The sequence below is a fragment of the Oncorhynchus masou genome, chromosome 9, assembly GCF_036934945.1.
Source record: "Oncorhynchus masou masou isolate Uvic2021 chromosome 9, UVic_Omas_1.1, whole genome shotgun sequence".
Classification (NCBI taxonomy): Eukaryota; Metazoa; Chordata; class Actinopteri; order Salmoniformes; family Salmonidae; genus Oncorhynchus; species Oncorhynchus masou.
In genome coordinates, this window is record NC_088220.1 from 54,340,780 (window position 1) to 54,368,679 (window position 27,900).

The 27,900-nt window shown below is 42.4% G+C and overlaps 1 protein-coding gene across 2 annotated transcripts in view; it reads left to right on the forward strand.

Annotated features, from left to right (window-relative positions):
* The window catches only part of LOC135546205 (limbic system-associated membrane protein-like), a 474,265-nt gene that overhangs the window by 422,181 nt on the left and 24,184 nt on the right, over positions 1-27,900 (forward strand). For both annotated transcript variants that reach the window (XM_064974438.1, XM_064974437.1), the window contains one exon: positions 11,311-11,543. In XM_064974438.1, the coding sequence (XP_064830510.1) occupies positions 11,311-11,543 (233 nt within the window). The remainder of the gene's footprint in view (positions 1-11,310; positions 11,544-27,900) is intronic.

A 27,900-nucleotide genomic window follows, 5' to 3' on the forward strand; every position in this document is an offset into this window, starting at 1 on the left:
CTCATACACAACAGTCTCCCATTAATAATGCAGCACGGGAGAGGGGCTGACAGCAGCCTTTGCAGCCTCTCAAACTAGTTCAAACGCAAGCACTGGCGACATGGAGAAAAGGTGCCGGTGTCAGACACCTCGAAGAAGGCACGCCAGGATAATAGCGAGCCTCTCCTACTCTCTACTGGTAGAAACATTTCTCTTTGTAATTACTTTCGAAACAAGTAAAGTTAAAGGTGTGGGGGGGGGGGTGGGTGGGGGGGTGCGCAAGAGAGAGCGAGGCCCCCCTGGAGGATTAGGTGTCGCGTTGATGATAAATCCAATTCCCAGCGTTCTCAGGGGAAGATTAGGCTGATCAACCTAGTGCCTGAGATCCCTGCTCCTGACTTCAATATGCACCCTGTCAGGGTCTCCATTCAAAGCCCCATCACCGAAATGTAAATTGACATCAAAAGGAACCCTTCATCGATCTAGGCATAGCACCTAGAAAAGAACGGTCGCTTCTCATATCTCTCAGATACTGATCGGCGAGTGGCACCTTTGGGCTGTCTTGATGTTGGAAATGGGGCTACATTTATTCATAGTTTTTCTTATCACCTAAAGTGAATAGGGGAACAAGGCAGAGGTATAGAGGTACTAACCAGTGGCAGTTTAAGGATGAGACTCTAGGCTCATAGACACGCTGCTCCAAGATGTAGTCAGCAGCAATGAAGAGATCCAATATTCCAGCCAGGACTGAACTGATCCCAGGACTGTTGACTGTAGCTGCCAGAGGAGGAAACAGGCTTGGTTCCAAATGAGATGTGATTTGTCACTTTGTTATTCTCCACCCCACCACACAGCCTCCAGGTTCTCAGCTGTATTCTGCACCTGGAATATGAATTGTTGTTGGTTGTTCACTTTTTTAGACAACCGTTCAACATGATATTTAAAAGGACTGTAACTATTTACCACGGAAGTTTGGCATTTTCAATAGGAGATCCAGACTTCTTTTCAAAATAAAATCCAAGGTTTTGACTATAAGGGGGTTAACATAATATCAGAATTCTTAGATCTGGTATCTCCCGTTAAGTTTGGTAGAGAGATGTGCCCGTTTTACTGTGTGGACAGTGTGCCAGCTATTACTGTACATACTTAATATTTGATTTTGTTGAAACGCTGCTTATTGCCTTCTCACTCTGAAAAAGTAGAGAGAACAAAATAGAAGTCACCGGTTCTAGGAGTTTTACCCTGTGAAGTCCTTGTCTCTCTGCCACAGTTTCCCCCCCTGTTGACACATAAAGCACAGTACTGTCATGGTGATTAACGGCTCTCTTTGCACTGGACTCGGCGGTAGAAGTGCTTTAAATTGCGCTCCAGAATCCATCATAGAGCTGTTTGAGAGTTCTCTGAACCTCAAGTTCACCTTCAAATGACTGTCCCTCACATCACCGTCCCACACTGTCCCTCAGAGGATCAACACACCCCCCCCCAGCTGCTCCTGTACACACTGACACCACCAAATCGCACATTCACATTGCACACACACACACACGTGCTCTCTCACACACGCGCCATCAGAACAGTCCCAGCTCCTACCCATAACAGTCCCTCTCATCACCAACCCATGTCATGACTATTACACTATTACACTGATTCACCTTTTACCTCTGAAATACACCTTCACCTTCCCAACATACAATGTCTCGCAAATTACATAGGCTATACAAAGAACTGCCACTTTCACCAGACATCTGTGTTCCAGGTTTTTTTTATATTGTATCTGTGCTGAGGTGTATATATCACATTGTCTATGGGAGGGGAAAGTATGGATTGGTGCCATTGGTTGCATAATGTGTTCTGTTACAGTACAATTCTAATAAGTCAATTCAATGTATAGAAGCATCCTGTTGCAGCTTCGCATGCTTGAGATGTCGGAAGTGCGAGACCTTCGGAATATAAGGTTATATATGACTTGTTTTTTTCTTCCAAAAATGATTTGGTCACATATAATGGATCTTTAGATGGTTCTACATGTCTGTAAAGTTAGATTTTTGAAAAAATATATTTTAAGTGAAAAAATAAGTAAAAACTAGGAAATTCCATCTGTATAAACCCATTTGAACTGGCCGCTAGAAGGCTCTGTCAGCTATCCAATCACAAGCCTGAACAAATACAGACAATCAGAACACGTCTTTGCCGTCTCTAAGTATGGTCCAGGTTAGTCTCGCCAGCAATAATGGGACACAAGCAAAAAAAAAAAACAACACTGTCAGAAATCTTAAAAGTAAATACTGGTGTCACATCGTTGTTCGGCGATGACAGTAATTTGTCTCATGATCATAATACATTTCTTTAATGTATTTATGTGTTCTGACTCTCTCTTGGTCGAATAGTGATATTCTGTCATTTATGTATTCAAATAGCTACAGTTTTATTAAAAACGGAACATGTCTCATTCAGACGTGTCAGATAGAAGCTTGTTATGGTTGAACCCAAATTGATTTACAGATGTTTCAGGGTTTTGATACTCTGCACATTAGATGCCTTTAAGGTGAGGACCTTAATGGGTTTATAAAGAAGAATTCACCAAAAAACAGTTCTAAGATCTGTGATGTGAAAACTGACGCTCAATTGTTCAGAAGTGTGCTTTGTGCAGATAGAACCTTATAGTCCCAAGTTCACGAGTGTAAAGTAGGCCTACTTTTAACATAATAACAGACAATACTTCAACTCTTCAACCCAACATCTATAAACACTGTAATGTCTTGCAGATGTTATTGTCAATTCTTCACATTCACAAACTGCATTTCCTGCTAGCGTGATTATTCCCCAACCTCTCTAAGATACATTGGTTTTAAAAGTTGCACTTCTGTAAATAACCTTTCAGATATGGTTTAGACGCATGTCTGACGCAATTCGTTATCATGGAAACAATCTCAACCTTTTCTGGATGTAAAAACAGATACCCAAAGCAATCCAAACCCCAGCGGCCTGTCTCAATTGATTACTATGATGGTTCCGGTCCAGGTTCACCTTGTTGCTGATGCATATGGTGTAATGGTGTGTGCCAGAAACCTCCTGGGTTGTGTCTGTGATCTATGGTCCATGGTTACGCCACTCCACACCAGAGCCAGAGCTAGCGAGACAATTGTGGGCGAATCCTCAGTGTCTTCACCCTCCAAGTGCGTTTAGGTTTAAGGATTCTTTCCTGAGTGAACAAGGTTCTTATAAGAGGCGACAGGAGCATGTGGCCAGCGCAAAGCGATTACCAGTTTCCCCCGTCACTTTAAAGTGATATGCTGCATGTTCCACAGTCAATTCCCAGCTACCTGTGACAGCAAGAAATTGGCAAAGCTGAGGCCCACAAAATGTTTGTTTTTTTCACTTGAAGTGAGCGAGTGCTTCAACGCCAGCCCTCAACTGAAATACAAATCAGCAACTTCAGAGTAATTTAACTGGTTGCTCTCTCAGTAATCATCTGGGTGACTGGTAGGTTTGTCTTGAGGCAATCTGTTTTGGTGTGTTGGGAGGCAACTTGGGGCAAATCTGTCTTGAAAAACTCACTTCCTCCTTGTCTAACCTGCAGGAAGAGAGATTTCCACCCGGAAAATGTTTACTGCGAGCGTCGACACCTTTGTGATTAATTATTGGCCTGATAAAAAATTGCATTTATTCCGTCGTGTGTATTATTTTGTGGCAGCCATGCATTTCACTGCATTATTAATATTCCTTGTGCTTTCCACTCTTTCATAGTGAGAGAAAGCATGAATTCTAGCACAGAAAACCACTTTTTCTTCCAGTCACACACCAGGACCGTCTTGCTGTAATCTCATGGAACAGTGCCACGCCACCCCTTCCTCTGCCCTCCTCAGACAGAAAGCAATTAACAGAATATCTGTAAGCTCCTATATACTGTGGCTGAAATGGGGGGGGTATATAATGTACAGCTGGATCATTCATTACTAACAACGTTCATTATTCCTCCCAATCTATGCACCTTTCAGATTTGGAGATGAGGCATTTCGAGGGATGTCAGATGTTGTCCTTTAAACGTCGACCGCAGAACACATTTTTTTCTAGACCACAGCCATGCTTTAGTTTCGTACAAATCTCAGCTCTCGGCTTCTCCGCTTTTTCATACAAGCAAATCTTTCTTTGTTCATGTCACACTGTCAAGGCTGCGATGAGTGACTTTAATCATATACTCTCAAAGGAATGTCATACTTTCCAAATCGTCACTTCAACTGACGATGTTTCATTTTTTACGTACCTGAGATTTTGTTTCATGTTTTTCAGTTAAAGATATAGCCTGTAACAAAACTTAAATGCTTTGAATATGGAAAGTGTATAATCATAGCACTTATAATGTGTCAAAAAATAGCCTTAACTCAGGATGTAGAACTAATGTATGCGTGTTAAATTAATTCATGCACGCGCACACAATTATGGAGATATTTGAAGCGCTATAACATTTAATGTATTAATAATCCTTTACTTGTTAATCAAGGTCGCTCTCTGCCTTGAACCTAAAGACCGTTGCATTAGCAGAACAAAAATAAATAACACAACACTGTTGTCAGGCAGAGCAGACTACATTGTCTTGTTGCTATTGGCTAGGTAACAAACAGTCCAACCTTTTACTGCATGTTTTACTGCTGTTGTCATGACTGTGTACAGTAAAGACATTTATCACAAATACATTTTCCGGGTGGAAATCTCTCTTCCTGCAGGTTAGACAAGGAGGAAGTGAGTTTTTCAAGACAGATTTGCCCCAAGTTGCCTCCCAACACACCACAACAGATTGCCTCAAGACAAACCTACCAGTCACCCAGATGATTACTGAGAGAGCAACCAGTTAAATTACTCTGAAGTTGCTGATTTGTATTTCAGTTGAGGGCTGGCGTTGAAGCACTCGCTCACTCCACAACATGATGCTGCCAGCCCGTGCTTCACGGTTGGGATGGTGTTTTTCGGTTTGCAATAATCCCCCTTTTTCCTCCAAACATAACGATAGTCATTATGACCAAACAGTTCTATTTTTGTTTCATCAGACCAGAGGACATTTCTCCAAAAAGTACGCTCTTCGTCCCCATGTGCAGTTGCAAACCGTAGTCTGTCTTTTTTATGGCGGTTTTGGAGCAGTGGCTTCTTCCTTGCTGAGCGGCCTTTCAGGTTATGTCTATACAGGACTCTATACAGGACTTAAGTACATTAATCTCTAGGAGACAGAACGCGTCTTCTTCCTGAGCAGTATGACAGGTGCGTGGTCCCATGGTGTTCATACTTGCGTACTATTGTTTGTCCAGATGAGTTTGTTGACAAGAAATTTGTGGAGTGGTTGAAAAACGAGTTTTAATGGCTCCCAACCTAAGTGTATGTAAACTTCCGACTTCAACTGTACATATTGCAGCGTTAGGCTTATACAATCTTATCAATCAAGCTTGGAATGAATTCATACAAACGTCAGATGCAACTCACAACCTCTTCAGAGCCACTCAGAATGTGGAGCGGATGGTCATTGTAGTTATCAACCTCTTAACTTTCCAGACAAGTAATACTGTAAATAAGCAATTTCAACAGTATTACGATTCATACCAAGACTTGAGTGGTCTTCTTATACAAGATGACAGGTGCTTTGTCAAGTCTTGGTAATTAGAGGCCTCTGTGCCAGGGCAATCTAACCTTTAGCATTCCCCCAAGGCCACAAGCAGCAGAGAGGGCGCTATTGCAAAGGCCTCATATGGTCCACTGAGAGGTCTGTGCTAATAGAGCCACGGCATTACAGCTAGTGATATGTAGAGTGAATACAAATCATTCACAGGAGCATACTCCAGTAACCCTGCTGTCTAGAAGCCATACCTCCTTCTTTGCTTTACATTATCCTCCTCTCAGTACAGTATTAACTTGTCCTCAATAGTGTTTTCCCTATGGATGACACAGAGGGCGTTTTACAGCCAATTGTTTTCTAATGTATATTATTTACTGTGAGGAAAGAGGCTGCTTATCTCAGGTTTATCCTCTGTTCTGGAGGCACAATGTGCAGAGAGAACATCTCAGGAGGTTTAATCGAAGCAGGATGCCATTTCCACACATCCCCCTGACTAGGATTCTCAGAGGTATCATCTATCCCACAGTTGTTATGTTCAAGCAATCTTTTCTCACCTCCACAACGAGTTTAGCAAGACAGATAAAACAACAGTCACTGTACTGTAAGGATTCATCTCACATTATTAATCTCCTAATTGACTGAATATTCAGACAGTGATGTATGTGAACCAGGAGAGCAAGAACAGTGCAAATTATTGCAATGTTTTGTGGCTATTTAGAGGCTTTGTAGTGGAAACCTGCCCAAAGACAAAGGAGAGGGTCTCAATCTTTCCAGATGCATACTGTATATGTCACACGCACACAGCTTCTTCCTCTGCAAGCTGTTCTGAGTGAATCATGTTCAGGAGAAATTACTAAGTGTTCTGGGAAAAAGGTATTCAAAGGAGGTACCAAAAAGTGAAAGGAGCATCCTCAGATAACCGGCAGCCTCCAATCTTTTTTTTGGTTTCTTCTCTCCCCATTTCCCCCTTTTCTTCATTGTACAACGTGTGTTCTGTTGCCACTGTGGGTTTATTTACTTGTACTGTTAGTGACGTTTGTTGTATTTGTAGCATCTAGAATGAATTGATTTCCTGCAGGTTTCACCCTATGGGCTAGATTCGGATCCAGGGGGCATTGGTATTGTTTTCCGTAATGATATCAATTCCTTTTAAGTCTGAATAAAAGAATACTTTTTCTCACCCTCATCATTTCCCTTTTCAATGCTTCATTGGCACTCTGTGGATTTCATAAACAAACCCTCAAAAACATCACACTTTCCTTTTGAATCAAACCAATTAATGTGACCCTCACGACAAACTGTGTCAACACAATTTTTACGAGAATAATCATGACGTGTGTTTGAACCCACTTGGCTTAATTTTGTCTTTTGCGTCAATTCAACAGTATGTCTGGAGTTCCTTGGGTCTGTAAAATTACCCCAATTTTCTAAGTGGCAGACATGTGAAATGAATTAGTCGGTTGATTATTATGTACACTATACACCAACATGGCTAATTAATCACCTGGTTGTTTATGAACGTGTGAAATCATTAGTCCTCTAAAGACAGGACATTTTTATCTGGCATCCGTTGAGGGCCGTCTGCTCTGTACTGTACCTACCAAGGGCTTTTCTATACCTCCTAGTTCCTAAACGAATGCACTGTTCCCTCTAAGCCACGTCCTTGGAGATTACTGCCACCTTCCCGGAAATACTCTTAACCTGCTCCCGAGAATGTATCTGGGGCGAAGAAATGCTGTAAGGGGAAAAGATATGACCTGGCTTTGATTTGCCTGCTGCTTCTTTCCCACTGTGTGCTACATGCAAACAGAACGACGTGTAAAAGGAACAGCCCCCGTCACAAACCGAAGGAGAAGGGGAGTTGGCCCATGATCAGCCAACATAATTCTCCATCCTTTTAATTAAAACAGTGTTACAGGGGGTTTGGCCAAGTTGATCGATCGCTTGAGAGAGCGCATCTGTGATTATGTAAGTGAGCTGGTTGTTTTCAGTTTTTTTGCGCCCTGCCTGTAGAGCAGCTGTGCCTCCCACCACCCCCTCACACCACCTCAGCATGGTTCAGTCCAGTCCATTCTGCTTGGGGGGGGAGTATGAAGGGAGTACAGGGTGAGTAGCTGTCTGCCAGAGCCTGGCACATCTTCCCTCTCATTAGTCTCCCACTATGCCTCTGCTGCCTGTATTGTGAGCTGTGGGCTTCCCCTACGGTGAACCCTGCAGCATGGCCGCGGCCCAGCTCAGCAGCACAGGCATCCGTCAAACACAACAGACCCCTGTCATCCTGCCTGCCTCACCACCTGCCTGCTGCTTGCCAAAGCAGAGGTTGCTTAGAGACGGGGAGAGAGGGAGGCAGGAGCCGCTTGCCTTCTAAGGCAGCCGCTTGTTAGTTTGAACAGGAAAAAGGTTTGGCTGGCGCCCTGCATGCGGTGGCCAGGGAGCTTGGGTTTGTGAAGGGTTTGTGAAGGGTTTGTGAAGGGTTTGTGAAGGGTTTGTGAAGGGTTTGTGAAGGGTTTGTGAAGGGTTTGTGAAGGGTTTGTGAAGGGTTTGTGAAGGGTTTGTGAAGGGTTTGTGAAGCGCGATGAGGAAACTGATGTGCTCCCACTGTAGTCCTGCTCACCTGACGGGGAGTCCAGGATGTTTCTGATTGGAGGGCGGAGGGTTAGAAAGGGTTCCTATTGGCAGATAAAGGCGTTGGAAAAAGCTTTAATAAAGAGACATGTACAGGAGCTCAGATGTCATGGCCATTGGGTACTATTAGGGTTTGCCGGTGGAGGTTTTTGAATTCAATTTTTTTATTTCACTATGTCAGTTAAGAACAAGTTATTGTTTTACAATGACGGCCTACACCGGCCGAACCCGGACAACACTGGGCCAATTGTGCGCCACCCTATGGGACTCCCAATCACAGCCGATTGTGATACAACCTGGATTCGAATCAGGGTGTCGCCTCAAGCACTGAGATGCAGCGCCTTACACCGCAGCGCCACGCGGGAGCCCCAAAACTCTTTTAGCAGAGGATGGTTTCGATCCATCGACCTCTGGGTTATGGTACCAGCACGCTTCCGCTGCGCCACTCTGCTTTCCGAATGGGTTGTAGACATCTGTGGATAAGTAAGAGAGAACCTGGGCCCGTATGTATCAAGCGTCTCAGAGTAGCAGTGTTCATCTAGGATCAGGTTTCCTCTGTCCATATAATCGTATTCATGATTGGGCAACTCTGATCCTCGATCAGCATTCTTACTCTGAGACGCTTTACAAATACGGGCCCAGTTATTAAGGTGGTAACCCTCCTAGATTTCTGATAAGCCACCTCTCCTTCGATAGGGAAGGCCACAGTAGTGACACTGCTGCATGTGAGAACCCCTTAGAGTCATTGTGAAACAACTTCTGCTCCCCGACTAATTCACTTTCTGTTTTGAATATACTCGATATACTGTGTTGAGTGGCTGAGTTTTCAATTTGCATTTTCGGTATATGTCTGCCAGGTTATATTATATCCATTCTCATTGATTCAGACGTCCCCTTAGATTTATTCAGTAAGCAGGCGCTCTAACACACACAGTCTTATACACGGCGTAAGGCTCTGACAGCATGCAACAAGCCGAGCTAAACAAGAGGATACTGATGTCCTTTTTAATCAGGAGGAAAACCAATACTGTTCACCTAGATATGTTTGTGGTCCTCTGTATAGCTCCGTTGGCAGAGCGTGGTGCTTGCAACGGCAGGATAGTGGATTCGATTCCTGGGGACCACCTGTACGTAAAATGTATGCACACATGACTGTAAGTCGCTCTGGATAAAAACATTTGCTATATATTATGTATTTATCAGAAGAAAGAGCAACGTGGGGAGGACTGGAGAGATCGAAAAGAGCTTAAAGGGATCCTCAGGGATTTTGACAAATCTACTTCCCCAGAGTTAGATGAACTCGTGGATACCATTTTTATGTCTCTGCGTGCACTTTGAAGGAAGTTGCTAACTAGCACTTACGCAATTGCTAACTGCATTGCGGTAAATCTAGTTAGCATTGCCTCACAAAACTACCTCAAACTTCCTTCATACTGGATACAGAGACATATAAATGGTATCCAATAGTTCATCTGACTCTGGAGAAGTAGATGAAGGGCCTCATTGCCAAAATCCTGAAGTATCTTTTTAAGTGCAGCTATCCCTCAGAGATGCCTCGGATAAGGAGGAGTCATTTTCATTCCAATAATTAACCTTTGTTTATCTTTGGTCACTACGTATAGGGATCATTCCCTATATCCAATATACCTACAGTACCAGTCAAAAGTTTGGACACACCTACTCATTCAAGGGTTTTTCTTTATTTTTACTATTTTCTACATTGAAGAATAATAATGAAGACATAAGAACTATGAAATAACACATGGAATCATGTAGTAACTAAAAAGTGTCAAACCAATCAAAATATATTTGAGATTCTTCAAAATAGCCATCCTTTGCCTTGAAGACAGTTTTGCACACTCTTGGCATTCTCTCAGCCAGCTTCACCTGGAATGCTTTTCCAACAGTCTTATAAGAGTTCCCACATATGCTGGGCACTTGTTGGCTGCCTTTCCTTCACTCTGCAGTCCAACTCATCCCAAACCATCTCAATTGGGTTGAGGTTGGGTGATTGTGGAGGACAGGTCATCTGATTTAGCACTACAGCCTGGAGGTGTGTTGGGTCGTTGTCTTGTTGAAAAACAAATGATAGTCCCACTAAGCCCAAACCAGATGGGATAGAGTATCGCTTCAGAATTCTGTGGAAGCCATGCTGGTTAAGTGTGCCTTGAATTCTCAATAAATCACGGACAGTGTCACCAACAAAGCACCCCCACACCATCACACCTCCTCCTCCGTGCTTCACGGTGGGAACCACACATGCGGAAATCATCAGTTCACCTATTCTGCATCTCACAAAGACACAGCGGACAGATTTCCTCCGGTCTAATGTACATTGCCTGTGTTTCTTGGCCCAAGCAAGTCTCGTCTTCTTATTGGTGTCCTTTAGTAGTGGTTTCTTTGTAGAAATTTGACCATGAAGGCCTGATTCTCCTCTGAACAGTTGATGTTGACATGTGTCTGTTACTTGAACTCTGAAGCATTTATTTGGGCTGCAATTTCTGAGGCTGGTAACTCTTATCCTCTGCAGCAGAGGTAACTATGGGTCTTCCTGTGGCAGTCCTCATGAGAGCCAGTTTCATCAAAGCACTTGATGGTTTTTCGACTGCCCTTCAAAGTTCTTGACATTTTCCGGATTGACTGACCTTCATGTCTTAAAGTAATGATAGACTGTCTTTTCTATTTGCTTATTTGAGCTGTTCTTGCCATAATATGGACTTGGTATTCAATCTGTTAATTTAAATTCCAGGTGACTACGTCATGAAGCTGGTTGAGAGAATGCCAAGAGTGTGCAAAGCTGCCATCAAGGCAAAGGATTGCTAATTTGAGGAATCTCAAATATCAAATATATTTTGACAACAATTTTTGGTTACTACATGATTCCATATGTGTTATTTCATATTTTTGATGTCTTCACTATTACTCTACAATGTAGAAAATAGTCAAAATAAAGAAAAACCCTTGAATGAGTGGGTGTGTCCAAACCTTTGACTGGTATTGTACATAGATTTTAATATTAATTTCACGCGGTTCTGGTGCATACTTGTTTTCAAATCAACCTGATTCGTAACTTGGTAAATTTCCTCTCTTTTTTGTCCTTCCAGGTGTTACGTGGATGATAAGGTGTCCAAAGTTGCCTGGCTCAACCGATCCAACATCATCTTCGCTGGGGAGGACAAGTGGTCGCTGGACCCACGTGTGGACCTAGTGAACAAGGGCCAGCTGGAGTACAGCCTTCGCATCCAGAAAGTAGATGTGTACGACGAGGGCTCCTATACATGCTCCATCCAGACCAAACAGCAGTCCAAGACCTCTAATGTACATCTCATTGTCCAAGGTAGGCACTAGCACAATTAACCAATCAATCAACCAATAAATCCATCAATCAATCCAAAAAGTGTATTTATAACGCCCTTTTTACAGTAAAAGTTTTCAGTAACTTGGCCATTATTAGGTTCTGAACGAACAGAGTAAAAACTCAAATGGACGACTAGAAACAGCTCAAACCCAGTTTTTTCACCACTGGGTCATACAGCAGCAAAGACAAAGACATGTTTATACAAAGCACATATCTTTATACACTCCTACTGGGCGGAGTCAATTCCTTGCATGTCTAAGATACACAATCCTCATTACTTAGGCAGAAACACAGTAGGTTCCTCTTCCTGGTATTGTTATGGCCCTGCCTAAGTCTAGGACCGTGTGTGTGTGTGTGTGTGTGTGTGTGTGTGAGAGATAGGACTATAATCAGATGGTCTTCGGGGTCCACCTCCCATCAGTGTCTTCTCTCTTCATCTGTTGACCTTATCTCGAGTTGAGTTCCACATCCCTTATGGTCCTGGTTCCTCAGCAACTGGCCTGACTTATCAACAACTAACACTAGACTGTTGCCCTTTGCCTCCCTCCTTAGGAACATTCATATTCAACAATAACATACTTAAACAGAATATTAACTTTCTGCACTTCCCCTTTTCTCTCTCAGTAACTTTCCACACACCTAGTTCCTCTTGACCCTTCATTGACCCCTAACATATACATTCCTTATACATGTAAAGTAATAAATAAGTTATAGTATGGTAACATGACTAAGTATATTTCTAGCTAGAATCTAACTCCATGTACTGTACGTAGCTGCCTGTCTCAAGACTAACAGTCCACCATCTTCCTCCATCAACCAGCAGCCCACCTATGGGTTTCTGTAATCTCCTTGTCTTCCATATTATCTGGACAGCTGACAGGGAGTTCTCTTTAGCTGTCAAGAACTCCTTATCAACTGTCCACACAGTATGAAAGACAAGGAGATGTCTGTCTGCTCAGCAGAATGTAGATCTGAGGCCCTCGCTGTGAGGTCTTGTTTCTTGCCATTTCACCAGAAGCAATTTCCAGTAGTTCTTTACCTTTGTCTTGGTGCACTTGTGCTGCATATTAAACCTGAAGCTGAAATTCAAGTTAACCCATTAATGTTAATTTGTTTGTGCAATAATAGTTTGTGCAATAATTTTGTCTATATTCTGTCTAACAGCACCATTAATGGCAGCACCACCCACCTATTGCAAATGAATCTCAGACAAATAGTGATATGATTAGGGGTGGAAGATGGATGATAACCTAAGATAGCATTTTACCACACAAAGGCTACAGGAGAACGCTGTCTGTTCACGTAGCGATGAAGAGCTGATCTATTAATAGCACTGAAAGGTCAATACATGAATTTATGCTTGTGCCATGTTCTAAGTGGATCTGTTCCAGCAAATTGTTCCCTGTTATCAGAATCCCATTGGGTTCAATTAGACACTGCTTTATCATTGTTTTTTCTCATCTTGTGTTTCCATTTACCTGCACATATTTCATGACTGACATTTAGAGCTAAAAATTGATTCTACATTGTTTTTTACCATTCATTACTTTTTCCTCTCCAGTAGTCCTCAGTCCTAATCTTCAACTGTTATGTGGATATGAGATAACATTAGCCTGGTCTCAGGTCTGTTTGTGCTGTCTTGCCAACTCCTATAGTCATTGTTATAACAATGTGACAAAATGACCATATGAGTTGGCAAGACAGCTCAAACGGATCAGGGACCAGCTTACTTTTTCCTGTGGGAAGCATTGTATTCATTTCCTCCCCCCATGCTGAAACTATGGCGTCATATTGAAAGCATATCACATCCCACCATGTTAGTAATAGTAGAATTCTGGCTGGCTATAGGAGAAAGTCACATCGTCATCACACCATTCAATTATCCAACACACATTTACTGCTGAATAGAGAATTTTTTTGCACATAGTTTAGGGCGGAAATGTCTACCAGACGAAGTGAAACGCTGTGTGTGGTGTCCCTTTCAACGACACATAAGGAAACACCAAAAGCAGAGTAAAACAAGTTAAATGGCTAGTCACCCTTCCTTCTTTTATGAAAGGGTTTCCAGCAGCAAGGAGCCAATGCCTCTTCCTGCTAGTTAGCTGGCGGAGACCATGCTCATGTAACCGAAGCTGACACACTTTCTGCTACCAGGGACACCAGTGTAATTGGAAAACAAATGAGTAAATTTGCTGTGAATAATAAAGCCATGAACTTGCAGCGTGCTTAAAGGCATTGGCTGAAAGACAGGGTCATTGCACATGACGCGAATCACAATATGGCGATTTTGCCAGCCCATTCGCTTTTGATTTTAATGAAACCCGAGCTAGCAGTTGATGTGGAGCTGTTGAAAGTCTGTGTGACTATGATACTCCGACACCATTGGTTGACTTTAGTGTTTGCTTGGTATATGAGAGAGTGATAGTGTGTCAAGAGCAATGTGTGTATGCTGACGAATGTTTTGAGACCTTTGAAATCTGTCAATAAAATGGATCCCATGATGTCTCCTATTGCAGCAGGCAACAGTAAGCTATTTTTTTGTGCGGCAAACGGGACCGCTTTCTCAGCAGATTTTTATCAGGATTGATTTGGTCGCTTTTGAAATTAATGTCAGCATTATTCAATCTTTATTCAAAAATCTAAATCATTTAAATTAGAGCGCTAAGCAGAAACACAGGGTTCTTAGCAGACAAGCACACAGATCCACCATGCAGTGAATAGATACTGCTATAAACGCTGATGGCCCGCAAGTCAGGTTTTCAGATGCAAAAAATATATTAAATATATGTATATAGTACCAGTCAAAAGTTTGGACACACCTATGCATTCATAGTTTTTGAAAGCATTTTTACTATTTTCGACATTGTAGAATAATAGTGAAGACATCAACACTTTGAAATGACACATATGGATTCATGTAGTAACCATAAAAGTGTTAAACAAATCAAACTGTGTTATATTTGAGATTCTTCAAAGTAGCCACTCTTTGCCTTGATGACAGCTTTGCACACTCATGGCATTCTTTTAACCAGCTTCACCTGAGCACTTGTCTGCTTTTCGTTCACTCTGCGGTCTAACTCATCCTAAACCATCTCAGTTGGGTTGAGGTCGGGTGATTGTGGAGGCCAAGTCATCTGATGCAGCACTCCATCACTTTCCTTGGTCAAACAGCCCTTACACAGCCTGGAGGTTGACAAACAATATAGTCCCACTAAGCGCAAGCCATGTGGGATAGATTTTTTTGCCATAATATGGACTTGGCTATTTTCTGTATACACCCCCCCCCCCCCCCCCCCCCCAGCCTCTACCTTGTCACAACACTGAAAACTGATTGGCACAAATGCATTTAATCCATATGGGGCTACGGGTTCCCAACTAGGAACCCCCCCCCCCCCTTCAGCCCAAACGGTGGCGCAGGGAAAGCAAAAATATTCTTAAAAATATTTAACCTCCACACATTAACAAGTCCAATAGCTTAAATGAAAGATAAACACCTTGTTCATCTACCCAGCATGTCAGAATTTTAAAATGTTTTACAGCGAAAACATAGCACATTTATGTTAAACCACCACTAGGAAAACATACAATATGTAGCCACATGGCTATGCAAAATAGCACAATCACAAACGCAGGATTAAAAGAAAAATAATTCACTAACCTTTTGAAAATCTTCATCAGATGACAGTAATAGCACATGTTACACAGTACATTTATGTTTTTTCAATAATATGCAATTTATATCCATAAATCTCCATTTACATTGAGCCATGTTCAAAAAATGCAGCAGAAATGACCGGAGGAATTATAAATATCTCCGGCAGCTAACGCCAGATAACAGCAATAAACATCATAAACTTTGACTAAATATACATGTTCTACATATATTTAGAAAGATACACTTCTTCTTAATGCAAACGCTGTGTTACATTTATTTTTAACGTTACAGAATTCGTTCACTATTCAATAATCTGAGACGGCGCTCAGCCATTAGCATTATTTCTCTACTATGTTGGATTCGACAAAAATACAATTTTATAACATAAATATTCCCTTACCTTTGATGGTCTTCGACAAGAATGTCGTGGAAGGAGTTATACTTACCTAATATAACATTTGGTTGCTGTTGGTGTGTCTTTGTATTAGCAAACGCTAACATCTTCAGGTGAATTACCCCAAAAAGGACTTCTGATCACGAAAATTGCGCATCAAAACTTCAAATTTATATATTATATGTCGACTAAACTGGTCAAACTAAGTGCAGAATCAAGCTTTAGGATGTTTTTAACGTACAAAACAATTGGCGATTAAATCAAACATAACAAACTCTCTTCAGCCAGGCTGGGAAAAAAAAGTCCCTTTTCACAGAGCGCGCACCTGAAAACTCATGACACCTCAGTATTTTGCCCGCCAAGCAGTCAAAGCTCGTGCTATTTTCTCCGTTCCACGTCTCATTGAAAGACGAGAGCGCGCTGAAGAAATAGAAACTATTCCCAGATCCGTAGCTGGTTGGGAAGGGTGGGGTCGATGACGTCAAAGTTGGAGCAACTTTCTTAGGAGAGAGAGTGAGTTTGGGAGAATGGCTGCCCTGTGAGTTCTGCTTTACATACAGACATAATTCGAACGGTTTTAGAAGCTTTAGAGTGTTTTCTATTCAATAATCATTATTATATGCATATATTAGCAATTTTTGACAGTTTCTTTTAAGTTTACTTTGTGCACACAATTCATCCAAAGGGGGCAGTATTTCCCTTAGCCCCATCATGTTTTAAGAAGGAAATAAGTACACTCCAGGTGACTACCTCGTGAAGCTGGTTGAGAGAATGCCAAGATTGTGCAAAGCTGTCATTAAGACAAAGGGTGGCTACTTTGAAGAATCTCAAATATATTATTGATTTGTTTAACACTTTACTTTTTTTTATATATATATATATATATATATATATATATATATATATATATATATATATATATATATATATATATATATATTTTATATATATATATATATATTACACTTTCATTGTTGGACCAAAAAGACTGTTTTAACACCAGGAAATTCACTCCAAGTGATTTTAATTTTGGAAAACTGTTCCCAATTATTACCACGCATAATAGAGAGACATGTGATCGTATACAAATAATAATAATAAATAATAATTGACTGGATTTATATAGCGCTTTCTCCCAAATTAGGTATTCAAAGCATTTTACATAGTAGGGGGAAACTCACCTCATCCACCATCAATGTGTAGCACCCACCTCAGTGATGCACGGCAACCTTTTTTGTGCCAGAACGCTCAACACATGTCATGTGAGGAGTGATGCAGTAAATTCGGAAATTATTCAGCTCTGGCTGGGACACTCCAGGACATTGATACTTGTCCCGAAGCCACTCCTGCGTTGTCTTGGCTGTGTGCTTAGGGTCGTTGTCGTGTGTTGAAAGGTGAACCTTCGCCCCAGTCTGAGGTCCTGAGCGCTTTGGAGCAGGACTTTGCTCCGTTCATCTTCCCCTTGATCCTAACTAGTCTCCCAGTCCCTGCCGCTGAAAAACATCCCCACAGCATGATGGTGCCACCACCATGCTTCACCGTAGCGATGGTGCCAGGTTTCCTCCAGAAGTGACACTTGGCATTCAGGCCAAGGAGTTCAATCTTGGTTTCATCAGACCAAGGAATCTGGTTTGTCATGGTCTGAGAGTCCTTTAAGTGACTTTTGGCAAACTCCAAGTGGGCTGTCATGTGCCTTTTACTGAGGAGTGGCTTCTATATGGCCACTCTACCAGAAAGTCCTGATAGGTGGAGTGCTGCAGAGATGGTTGTCATTTTGGAAGGTTCTCCTGTCTCCACAGAGAAACTCTGCAGTTCTGTCAGAGTGACCATCGGGTTCTTGGTCACCTCCCTGACCAAGGCCCTTCTCCCCTTATTGCTCAATTTCGCTGGGCAGCTAGCTCTATGAAGAGTCTTGTTGGTTCCAAACTTCTTCCATTTAAAATTATGGAGGCCACTGTGTTCTTGGGGACCTTCAATGCTGCAGACATTTTTGGTACCCTTCCCCAGATCTGTGCCTCAACACAATCCTGTCTCGGGGGTCTCCAGACAATTCATTCAACCTCATGTCTTGTTTAGTTCTTTTGCTCTGATGCACTGTCAACTGTGGGACCTTATATAGAGAGGTGTGTGCCTTTCCAAATCATGCCCAATCAATTGAATTTACCACAGGTGGACTCTAATCAAGTTGTAGAAACATCTCAAGGATGATCAATGGAAACAGGATGCACCTGAGCTCATTTTCGAGTTTCATAGCAAAGGGTCTGAAAACCTGTAGATAAGATATTTCTGTTTTTATTTTTTATACACTTGCATAAAGTTCTAAAAATCTGTTTTTGCTTTGTCATTATGGGGTATTGTGTGCAGATTGATGAAGTGAAAAAAACGATTTAATCAAGTTTAGAATGAGGCTGTAACATAACAAAATGTGGAGAAAGGGAAGGGGTCTGAATACTTTCTGAATGCACTGTATATGCCAATTAGGAATGAGAGGGATGATTAAGTGGCCATGATGGATTGTGGCCAGGTTGAAAATGTATTCATGACTGGGGTGAACACCCCTACTCTTACAATACGTACCGTGGGATTTTCAATGACCGCAGAGAGTCAGGACACCCATTTTAACATCCCATCCGAAAGACTGCACCCAACGCAGGGAAGTGTCCCCAAATGTAATCAGGGTTTGAAATTATTAAGTTTTAGTCAAATATTATATCTGTTTAGGCTTCTTGCGGTCAATTTACTATGTAAAAATATTTGTTTTATAAGTTCCGGCACCCCGACCATCTGCTCAAGAATAAATTGTCCCGCAGCTGAATCTAGTTGATGATCCCTTCCCTATTTGTTTACAAAATTGGTCAAAACACTCATTTGTGTTTTCTTTACAATCGCCATATGAATAACCATTAGCAACCTCCTGCTGGGTTGCCTCGGCTGTCTTTCAATGCATGAGATTGTCGTTATTTGGCTAAGGATTAACACAAAGTCCACATGCCACATTTTGAGTCAATCAAAGTGGCAGTTAATGAAAATAATTGGTTGACATCAAATTGATTTGGTCATGAAAACTGCTCTCGCGATAACCCCATTCAACTTTAAAGTCTGCATAAGGAGGAGGAACTGACCTTCACCAATTTATCATGGGACAATTGAAACCTTTCAGTGGTTCTTCAGGAAGCCATCTCCCCCACCCACCTTTCCTTGCTGCAAAAGCTCCTTATTGCCAGGGCCATTGTCAGGCACATTGTGTTACTAGTCTTTCTGGGGGTGGCTTTAATGGTACAGCTGCCAAGTGGATCGGTGGCCGTTCCCGGCCGCCAACCCACCCCCCTCGAAAAGAATGTCTGTCTTCTCCATGCCCATTATTTTAGCGATTGTATGTGAGGAACAGAATGCCACAACTGCACATATTGTCTGTCACCTTTGAACCCCCTAACGAAACGGACTCCTTGATGTTTTAATGAAGGAAACAATTTAGTATTCCGTTTTCTCCTTGGCTGACTTGGCTGAAACCATGGGGGGGGGGAAGGCATCTCCTGATCTGCAGAAGAGGCGTCTTATGCATTTAAATGGGGACCATCCCACGGACACACGTGACTCCAGACTCATCAATCGGGCTTCAGGTGTAAGGCTGCCATGTTTCAGAGGAGGTCCGTCCCAGCATTCCTGGAGAGCCTCTCCTTTTTCCACTTTTCAAGACACTGTAATATAGATGGCCAACATCTTTACATGTTATGCATAGAAAATGGAGTGCTGACCTGGCCACATGCTCTCTGTCTCACCTGGCAACTGGTTTGAAAATATCCTCTCCCCAGCTATGCTTTAATAGAGTCCTGTCACATATGTCAGGCTGTCTCGGCCCTACAACAGGCCTCAGGTCAGCAGTATGCTCGTTTTGGGCACTCAACACAGGTCGTTCACACTGTTAGGGCCTTGCTCCCACTCTTATTGCCAACTGTGAAAGAGCTGGCCAATGGTCCAATCTTTGGACTGAAAAGACTTAGGCCCCAGAACTGTGAATAGCTTGTCCTGTCAATCATTCACTCCTACAACCCAATAGTAGCATGTTGTTGAAGGGATCTGTGCTATTATTGGATTCGTTGACTGATACTGACCATTGTTTCTGCTCATTCAGATATACATCTCCCTTCAGCCCATCACATGCACTTTGAGATCATTTTTGTATAATGAAAAGCGCTTTACAAATGTAACATATTACTCATATTATTATCACTACAGACGAGTAACTTTATTTGAAATGAACAAAATAAGGAGTATTCCCCTCTCCACTCAGACCACTCCAAGACAGTCCTAGCTAAATTCTTGCTTGAGAAATTAGTCATTGCTAAGAAGCTATTTTTGTTTCATTTTGACCATTTTTAATTGAAAACAATCACAGTAGGTCTCCCGAGTGGCACAGCGGTCTTAAGGTACTGCATCGCAGTGCTTCCAGGTTCAGAAGAGTGGTTTGGCTGGTCATGTTTCAGAGGACGCATGACTCGACTTTCGCCTCTCCCGAGTTGCAGCGATGAGACAAGATCATGCTGTATTGGACCTTTAACATCCATTGCCTCATCCAAGCATAATTGTCACTCCAAAATACCTGTTTTGTTGACAGCACAAAATGTTGAAAGGATCACATTGTTTTGAACTTAACATTCACTTTTGCAGTCATAATCACATGCACAAAATGGGGTTAAGTGACGAATACTAATGATCAGTTCTGAAAGATTTTAGTTTTACCATGTTTATTGCATTAATGCTGAAGGTCAGAAGTACAGTATTACCTGTAGATGTAGGATCTTAATTTGATCCCTCTTTTGTTACTGAGAATGTTCCTGCGCATCAGGAAATGCAAACTTGTACTGTTTGAGTTTTAAAGTTAGTCATTTCCACTTTGCCCTAATGGAAAATGTATCAACCCCTAACAAAATCCATTCATTATAATCCACATAATTATTCACATTTCCTGCTGTAGCAAACTGACTCAAATTAAGATCCTACATCTGTAGAATATTACCGGAAAACAGTCTTGTGACTAGCATCCAAAGCATATCCAAATATAGTAGGCTAGAGAGCTTAGACTCAGCAAAGGCACTGGTTATGAGTTAGTGTTTCATTGGCATGCTAGGCACATCTCCGCATATTTTTTTAATAAATGTGTTAGTTGAATGCACAAACTCAAATAGTTCTCCGTTCTCCAGCTGTCTAGAGGGCAGTTTTGTTTGACCAAAAAGCTGATATAACATTTCCACATTAAAGTCCTCAAGATGTGTGTTCATTGTACATTCCCTATTATAACCTGTAGACAACAGTACAGTTCTTTGGCTGCTCTGAACACTGAGTCTGACACACTGACACAATATGTCGAGTGCAAATCTACAAACTCCTTCTGGAATATACACTGAGTGTACAAAACATTAGGAACATGTTTCTTTCCACGACACAGACTGGTCAGGTGATTCCTTATTGATGTCACCTGTTAAATTCACTTCAATCAATGTAGATGAGGGGGAGGAGACAGGTTAAAGAAGGGTTTTTAAGCCTTGACGCATGGATTGTGTATGTGTGCCAATTTAGAGGGTGAAGTGCCTTTGAACAGGGTATGGTGGTAGGTGCAAGTGGCACCGGTTTGAGTCAAGAACTGCAATGCTACTTGGTTTTTCACGCTCAGCAGTGTCGAGTGTGTATCAAGAATGGTCCATCACCCAAAGGACATCAAGCCAACTTCACCCAACTGTGGGAAGCATTGGAGTCAACATGGGCCAGCATCCCTGTGGAACGCTTTTAGCACCTTGTAGAGACCATGCCCCGACGAATTGGGGCTTTCCTGAGGGCAAAGCGGATGCAACTGAATATTAGAGAGCATGTTAAAGGTTTTCCAGGAGTTGTTGTTCTGCCAATATTGTAAACACTCAAGATAATGTTGTTTCGTTTGGAATTCCATAATGATTATGAGTCATTAGAGGCCTCTCCCCCTCCCTCCCTCTCTCCCACCCCCTCCCTCCCTCTCTCCCACCCCCTCCCTCTCTCTCCCCCTCCCTCACCCCCTCCCTCCCTCACCCCCTCCCTCCCTCACCCTCCCCTCCTCCCTCCCTCACCCTCCCCTCTCTCCCCTCTCTCTCCCCTTCTCTCCCTCCCTTCCTCCCTCCCGCCATCCCTCCCGCCCGCCATCCCTCCCTCCCGCCATCCCTCCCTCTCTCTCTCCCTCCCTTCCTCCCTCCCGCCATCCCTCCCTTCCTCCCTCCCGCCATCCCTCCCGCCCGCCATCCCTCCCTCCCGCCATCCCTCCCTCTCTCTCTCCCTCCCTTCCTCCCTCCGCCATCCCTCCCTCCTCCCTCCTCTCTCTCCTGCCATCCCTCCCTCTCTCCCTCCTCCCTCCCTCCCTCTCTCTCTCCCTCTCTCCCTCTCTCCCTCCCTCTTCCCTCCCTCTCTCCCTCCCTCTCTCTCTCCCCTCTCCTTCCTCTCTCTCTCACTCCCCTCCTCCTCTCTGAAGTGCACCACTTGGTAAGTATGTTTTCCTATGGCATTGCAGAGAGGAGTAGGCTAGTCCAACAGTTAAGGCAGTCAACCAAAACAGCTTGGATGTGACTTAGTTAGTTCAGATAGATTTGACACTGGGAGGTTTTCAGATATTTCCCTGGTCTCCCCACTACCACAGCTGTTCAGTACTAACAGTCAGAGTATATGAAGCTCAGGCCAGGCTAATAGTCTGGATAGAAACATCAGTCACTCAGTCAATACCATTGGGTCTGGTTGATTCTGGTTCAACTTGATTCTTGCTACATCAAGTTGAAATGGAAATAGAAGAGAACCGCATACTAACCAAGAACTGCATTGACTGGTGGTCAAATCAATGCTGCTTAAGCAGTGATTTTGCAGTTTTTCTTTACAGATTGCTGCCCTGGCTTTTTTCATGTCTTATTCTGAGAATTGGAAAACATTAGTTTAGCTATTTTATTTGCCCACTGGGTAAAAAAAGGTATGTTTTTACTGTTGCGTAAATTTTGCAGTGCATGTTTGTTTGCATTACATTTTTAAAAATGCTTACATCGTAACGCAACAGCGGTCCCTTACCTTGCTCAACACGTAAGCACAAACCAAACACAGAAAAGCAAAACAGTTTGATAGGCATGGGATATTCAATTGAACGAAGCCTACGACAGAGGAAGGGAGGGGAGAAGATGACTTTCAAAGTGGCACCAATAGAATGGGTGTGAAAACGGAGGTTTCCCCTCACTGCATTGATCCCAAGCCTTCTAAGCCATTACCATTATGGTGACAAGACAGTCTATCAATCAGACTCTAAATTGAATAAAAAAGACCTTGATCCCATTGCTTGTTTAATCCAAGTGGCTGTAAAGTAAAGGGGTCCAAAGGGCTCGTCTCTGGAGAGACAAGTTAATAGTCTTTCCCTCCCATCACGGCCTGCACTTTACCTCGTCCAACATTATTGTACAAGAACGGAGAGCAATCAGGAATATTGATTATCTGCTCTGATTGCTGGTTTGAGTGCTAGAATCCACGTTCTTAGTGCTTTTAGCTGTAGATGAATTAAGCCAAAAGGCCAGGTGAGCATTGCTTCAATCAAGACATGCTAGCCGGGACCTGCAGTTTTTTTTAAAGTTTTTTTATTTATGAGGCTGTAGGTGGAACTGCGTTAGAGCTCTGAAATCTACAAGCGGCTCCAGGCATTATAGCTTACCTATTGTGGACATTGCGTTGGCTGCACAGAGTTGCGTAGTAAGAAATGCCACGCAGCCGTGTTAACAAATTCAAATACTGGAATGTGTGATGTAATCTACATTGGGCAGATAGAAATCCTCATTATTTTGTTTAATGTTGTTTTTTGTTTTGTTTTTTTTGAGTGTTGGTATTTCTATATAGTCTACACTTTCTCGTTCTGAACTTCTAACGCGAGTGGGACGGGGTGTGGCTTCGTGACAATGGAAACAGGAGCATCTGCTCATCGATTTGACAGCTCTAACGCAGTTACACCTCCAACATATCGGGCGCGATCCACAGCTAAGGCTCTTTCCTTTGTCATCAATTGACAAAATGCTATAACATATGATGTAGTTAGCTGATACTTAAAATCTATCCAGGCGTTGTAAGATCTGTCCGGCGTCAGAAACAGCCAAGCAGTGGAATGACTATTGTCTAAATAAAATGATGATGATCTGCTATGCAGGTGTCAGATGTCGCGGGTTTACGCCGAACTGATTGAATCTAGAAGGTGGTTTGTGATAGGTCTTTCAATTTCGGTCTTATCAGCAGTGATAGGAATCCACAGAGTGTCTTTGGAACACACCTCTTTCTCTAGTTTCCACTTGAGGGGGGTTGGATGGAGGATTGTCTGTTAGAGTGGCCATTTACAATAATTTCACAGATGTTCACACTGACCAATAAGATTACATGACGATTATCTTATTGAAATATAGATTCACTCGATATTCAGTCAATATTCTCAAGTACAGCTTTCGAAGGGTTACAGCCTCAGTTGAACTTGGATTGTACTTGTGTTTGTAAGGTGCCCTCCTGGTGTTATTGACATATTTTCCATAGGATCAATTATCTTAATAACCTAGTGGTCAATGCTAAAGGTAGCTGTTTGCTAGTCTAGGGAAATAGCTGTAATTCTAAAAAGTCCTTCTCCAAAAATAACTTTAAGCCATACAGATAAGGGGTGAACTAAAGCTCTGCTCTATAGAAAGTCCCATGAGGAATTGGCTGGACGACTGCGAGCTCAAGAGAGAAGGAAGGATTGTTAAACCCCAAGTTCATATAAAAAAGGAAAGGTCACTGCCAAGAGTCTCTCCTCCAGCCAGCTGTTGTCTTCTCCTCTCTTTGTTTTCTTATCATCTCGTTCCGTTTTATAAGGCACTAAATCATGATATGTGTTGAATACAAATTGAATCTAGGGTTTTTGGCACACACATCCTGAACGATGCGGATGATCGCCAAGGTAAAAGTACATATTGCCCTGAACTGGCAGTAAATTTATTTGAGTTTACTTGAGATAAGAAGTATAGCTTGACGAACTTATAAAAAGCACACAAAAAAAATCACAAGGTGAAGTTCTGCTCATTGGGCGCCCTATTCTGGGGCTTTGGTCGGCTTGTTAGAGATTCTGCCTCTACCTTTACCCTTCCTATTGTTTTCTCCTTTCAACACAAACACCAATTATTTGTTTGTATGATTTATGAGCCTCTGTCCTCCAGTGGAACATCTCTAAAGAAAAAACAGCTACATTTGAATTCATCAGGGATTTGGCCCTCGAGTAGAGCTTAATCTGGCCAGCAGGAACTACCTCCAAATGTTTCTCCACATCCACAGAAAGCCTTGCTCCAAAGGGTCTTCAATGAGCATTAGTCTATTTGATATCCTCTCTTTCCTTTGAAAGTTCAGAGAGAGCTTTAGTTTAGATCATGGAGTGCTGCTGGCTACGATTATGTTGGTGGAGCAACAGCTCCAGAATTCCTGCCAGAAGTGCACAATGAAAGGGGTCGAGGCTCCCACTGCTCGGTGGCTCTGTGCACTGCAGTATCCTGTTAAAAGTGTGCCATCTCTTTCAGCTCTGCAGTGGCAGCCTGAGAGACGCCCGCCACTGCAGAGAAAACCCGCCCCGAGGTCTCTGATTTAAACATGTTGGCATCGCTTCTGTGTTTGTTATTATGAGGAAACTGGCAAAATCCAGAGTTTGTTCGTATTAAGTGAAATACAAATGTGTCATAGTGGTAACTCACATTGACACCATGAAGAATTCAAAGAGACTAGGATCAATGAGTCACATAGGTTTAGGGATATTGAAAGTAAGCAACAATAAGTATATGCTTACAAAAGCAGACAAACTAACGATGAGTCAGATCACAAGGACCTACTTCCCTGTAAACAGTATTTTTCTAATGACAGAATCTGTTAACAAGAGGATTTTCTCATTAACATTTTGATTAATTGCGTCTTTTCCCATTTCAATGCTGCCTTACTCAAGCAGACTCACAATGACGGTGTTCAAGAGAGTTTGTGTGTGTTATGTCCTCTGCGCTTGTCAAAAAAGAGTGTAGGCTTATGCATAAACACTTTTCTTTCCTATGACCTTAGCGGTCCCAATTCTGAAGACGCCCACTAAATTGATGGTTGCCTCTCCTTTAAAGCCCTTGAATGGACAAGATTGCCGGGCTGTCATACTCACTGTTTCCGGTGGTTTGGGAAGGCGCCCGTCAGCCAGTCATGAGCTTGTTTGAGGTGATGTTGTTACATTTCAGAGGTGTCACAACATTCGGGAGATTGTTCTGTCTCCTGTGAGAAGTTCCTAGTACAACAGCCGTGTTGCACACCAAGGAAAGTAATTGGCAACTGGTGCTACAAGCAGAAGTCAATGCTGCGAGCACATTCCGCTGATTATGTTTTAATGATTCAAATTACGGAAACGTAATTGCCTCGAAAACAATTAGGCCCGTGACATCAGTGGTCCAAAGCCCGTGACATCAGTGGTCCAAATGTCACATCTGAAAGTGGCAGGGTGGTGTGGGTGAAGAAACAGAAGGAGCAATCCACAGAGGTCAGTTGGTGTGGTAGTAGAGTCATTTAAAAAAGCTCTGGTGTTACAGGTGTACAATGAAGTATAAGTATACAGTATACATCTCTGTTTTAGGTGGACGTAATTGTATACTGCACTACGATTGTTTTTATTGATTTGACTATGGAGGACGTAAAAGTGTGGTGCTCTACTTGATAGCAGACGAACCCAAAGACTTCTGTTTCGACTGATCGTATAAGAAAGGGACTTTCAGAACAGATATATCTTTGTGTCTCATTTTGTAGGAAGGAACGTTCCTGGCATGATATACCTGCATTCTTTAATGTTATTAACATTTTACATGAATAGCATGTATACTGAACAAAAATATAAATGCAAAATGCAACCATTTCAAAGATTTTACTGAGCTACAGTTCATTTGAGGAAATCAGTCACTTGAAATAAATTCATTAGGCCCTAATCTATGGATTTCACATAACTGGGAATACGGATATGGTCACAGATACCTTAAAAAAATAAATGGGCCTCACAATGTGCCTCAGGATCTCGTCACGGTATTTCTGGGCATTCAAATTGCCATCAATAAAATGCATTTGTGTTTGTTGTCCATAGCTTATGACTGCCCATACCATAACTCCACCGCCACCATGTGGCACTCTGTTCACAATGTGTGATATCAGCAAACGGCTCACCCCCACGACGCCATACACGTGCTCTGCGGTTGTGAGGCCGATTGGAAGTACTGCCAAATTCTCTAAGATGACATTGGTCGAGAAATGTACATTCAATTCTCTGGCAACAGCTTTGGTGGACATTCCTGCAGTCAGCATGCCAATTACACACTCCCTCAAAACTTGCGACATCTGTCGTATTGTGTTGTGTGACAAAACTGCACATTTTAGAGTGGCCTTTTATTGTCCCCAGCACAAGGTGCACCTGTGTAATGGGTATGCTGTTTAATCAGCTTCTTGATATGTCACATCTGTCAGGTGGATGGATTATTTTAGCAAAGGAGAAATGCTCACTAACAGGGATGTAAATACACTTGTGCACAAATAAGCTTTTTGTGTGTATGGAACATTCCTGGGATCTTTTATTTCAGCTCATATCAGCTCGTATTTTGAGACATTTCACAATGCAGGTATGAGACATTTTGGCTGGGAATAACTGTTGTTGTCGTACTCACTCTTTCAACTGGCTAATTTCATGCATGGTACCTTGAAATGGTTGTACATGCGTGCGTGCATGTGCCAGGCAGAGTGCGATAGTGAGAATCTTAATCAGCTACCAAGCGAATTCTGTTCCATTTTCTGTGTGTGTATCCCTCTCTCTGCGACCATATTCAGCTAAAGATGAGTCATAGCTAGATTAAAAGGCTGTGACTTGACAGTAAACACATTGATCAGGACATCTATGACACTGGAGGTGCAGCTGGGTTTCTTTATGCCTCTCTGAGGTAAACCATTCGGGGTTCTTTGATCATCGCTACCTCCCTGGTTGGTTTGGCTCGTCAGGAATCCAGGAAAAGCCTTTAGCTAAATGTCAGGTTATATTATCACATGGATACAACACGCTTCTTCTAATTATGTTGTAGTTTCTCGTGCTTCTAAGGCTTTGAAGATTTATTATCAAAGTTGAAACGAAGGTCAATGTATTTGCGCAATACATTTTCTATCCGTTTTTCACTTTTCTTTAGGATCTCTAAATCTGTGGTATGATGAACTGAGTCGAGATAGGATGATGTTGACGA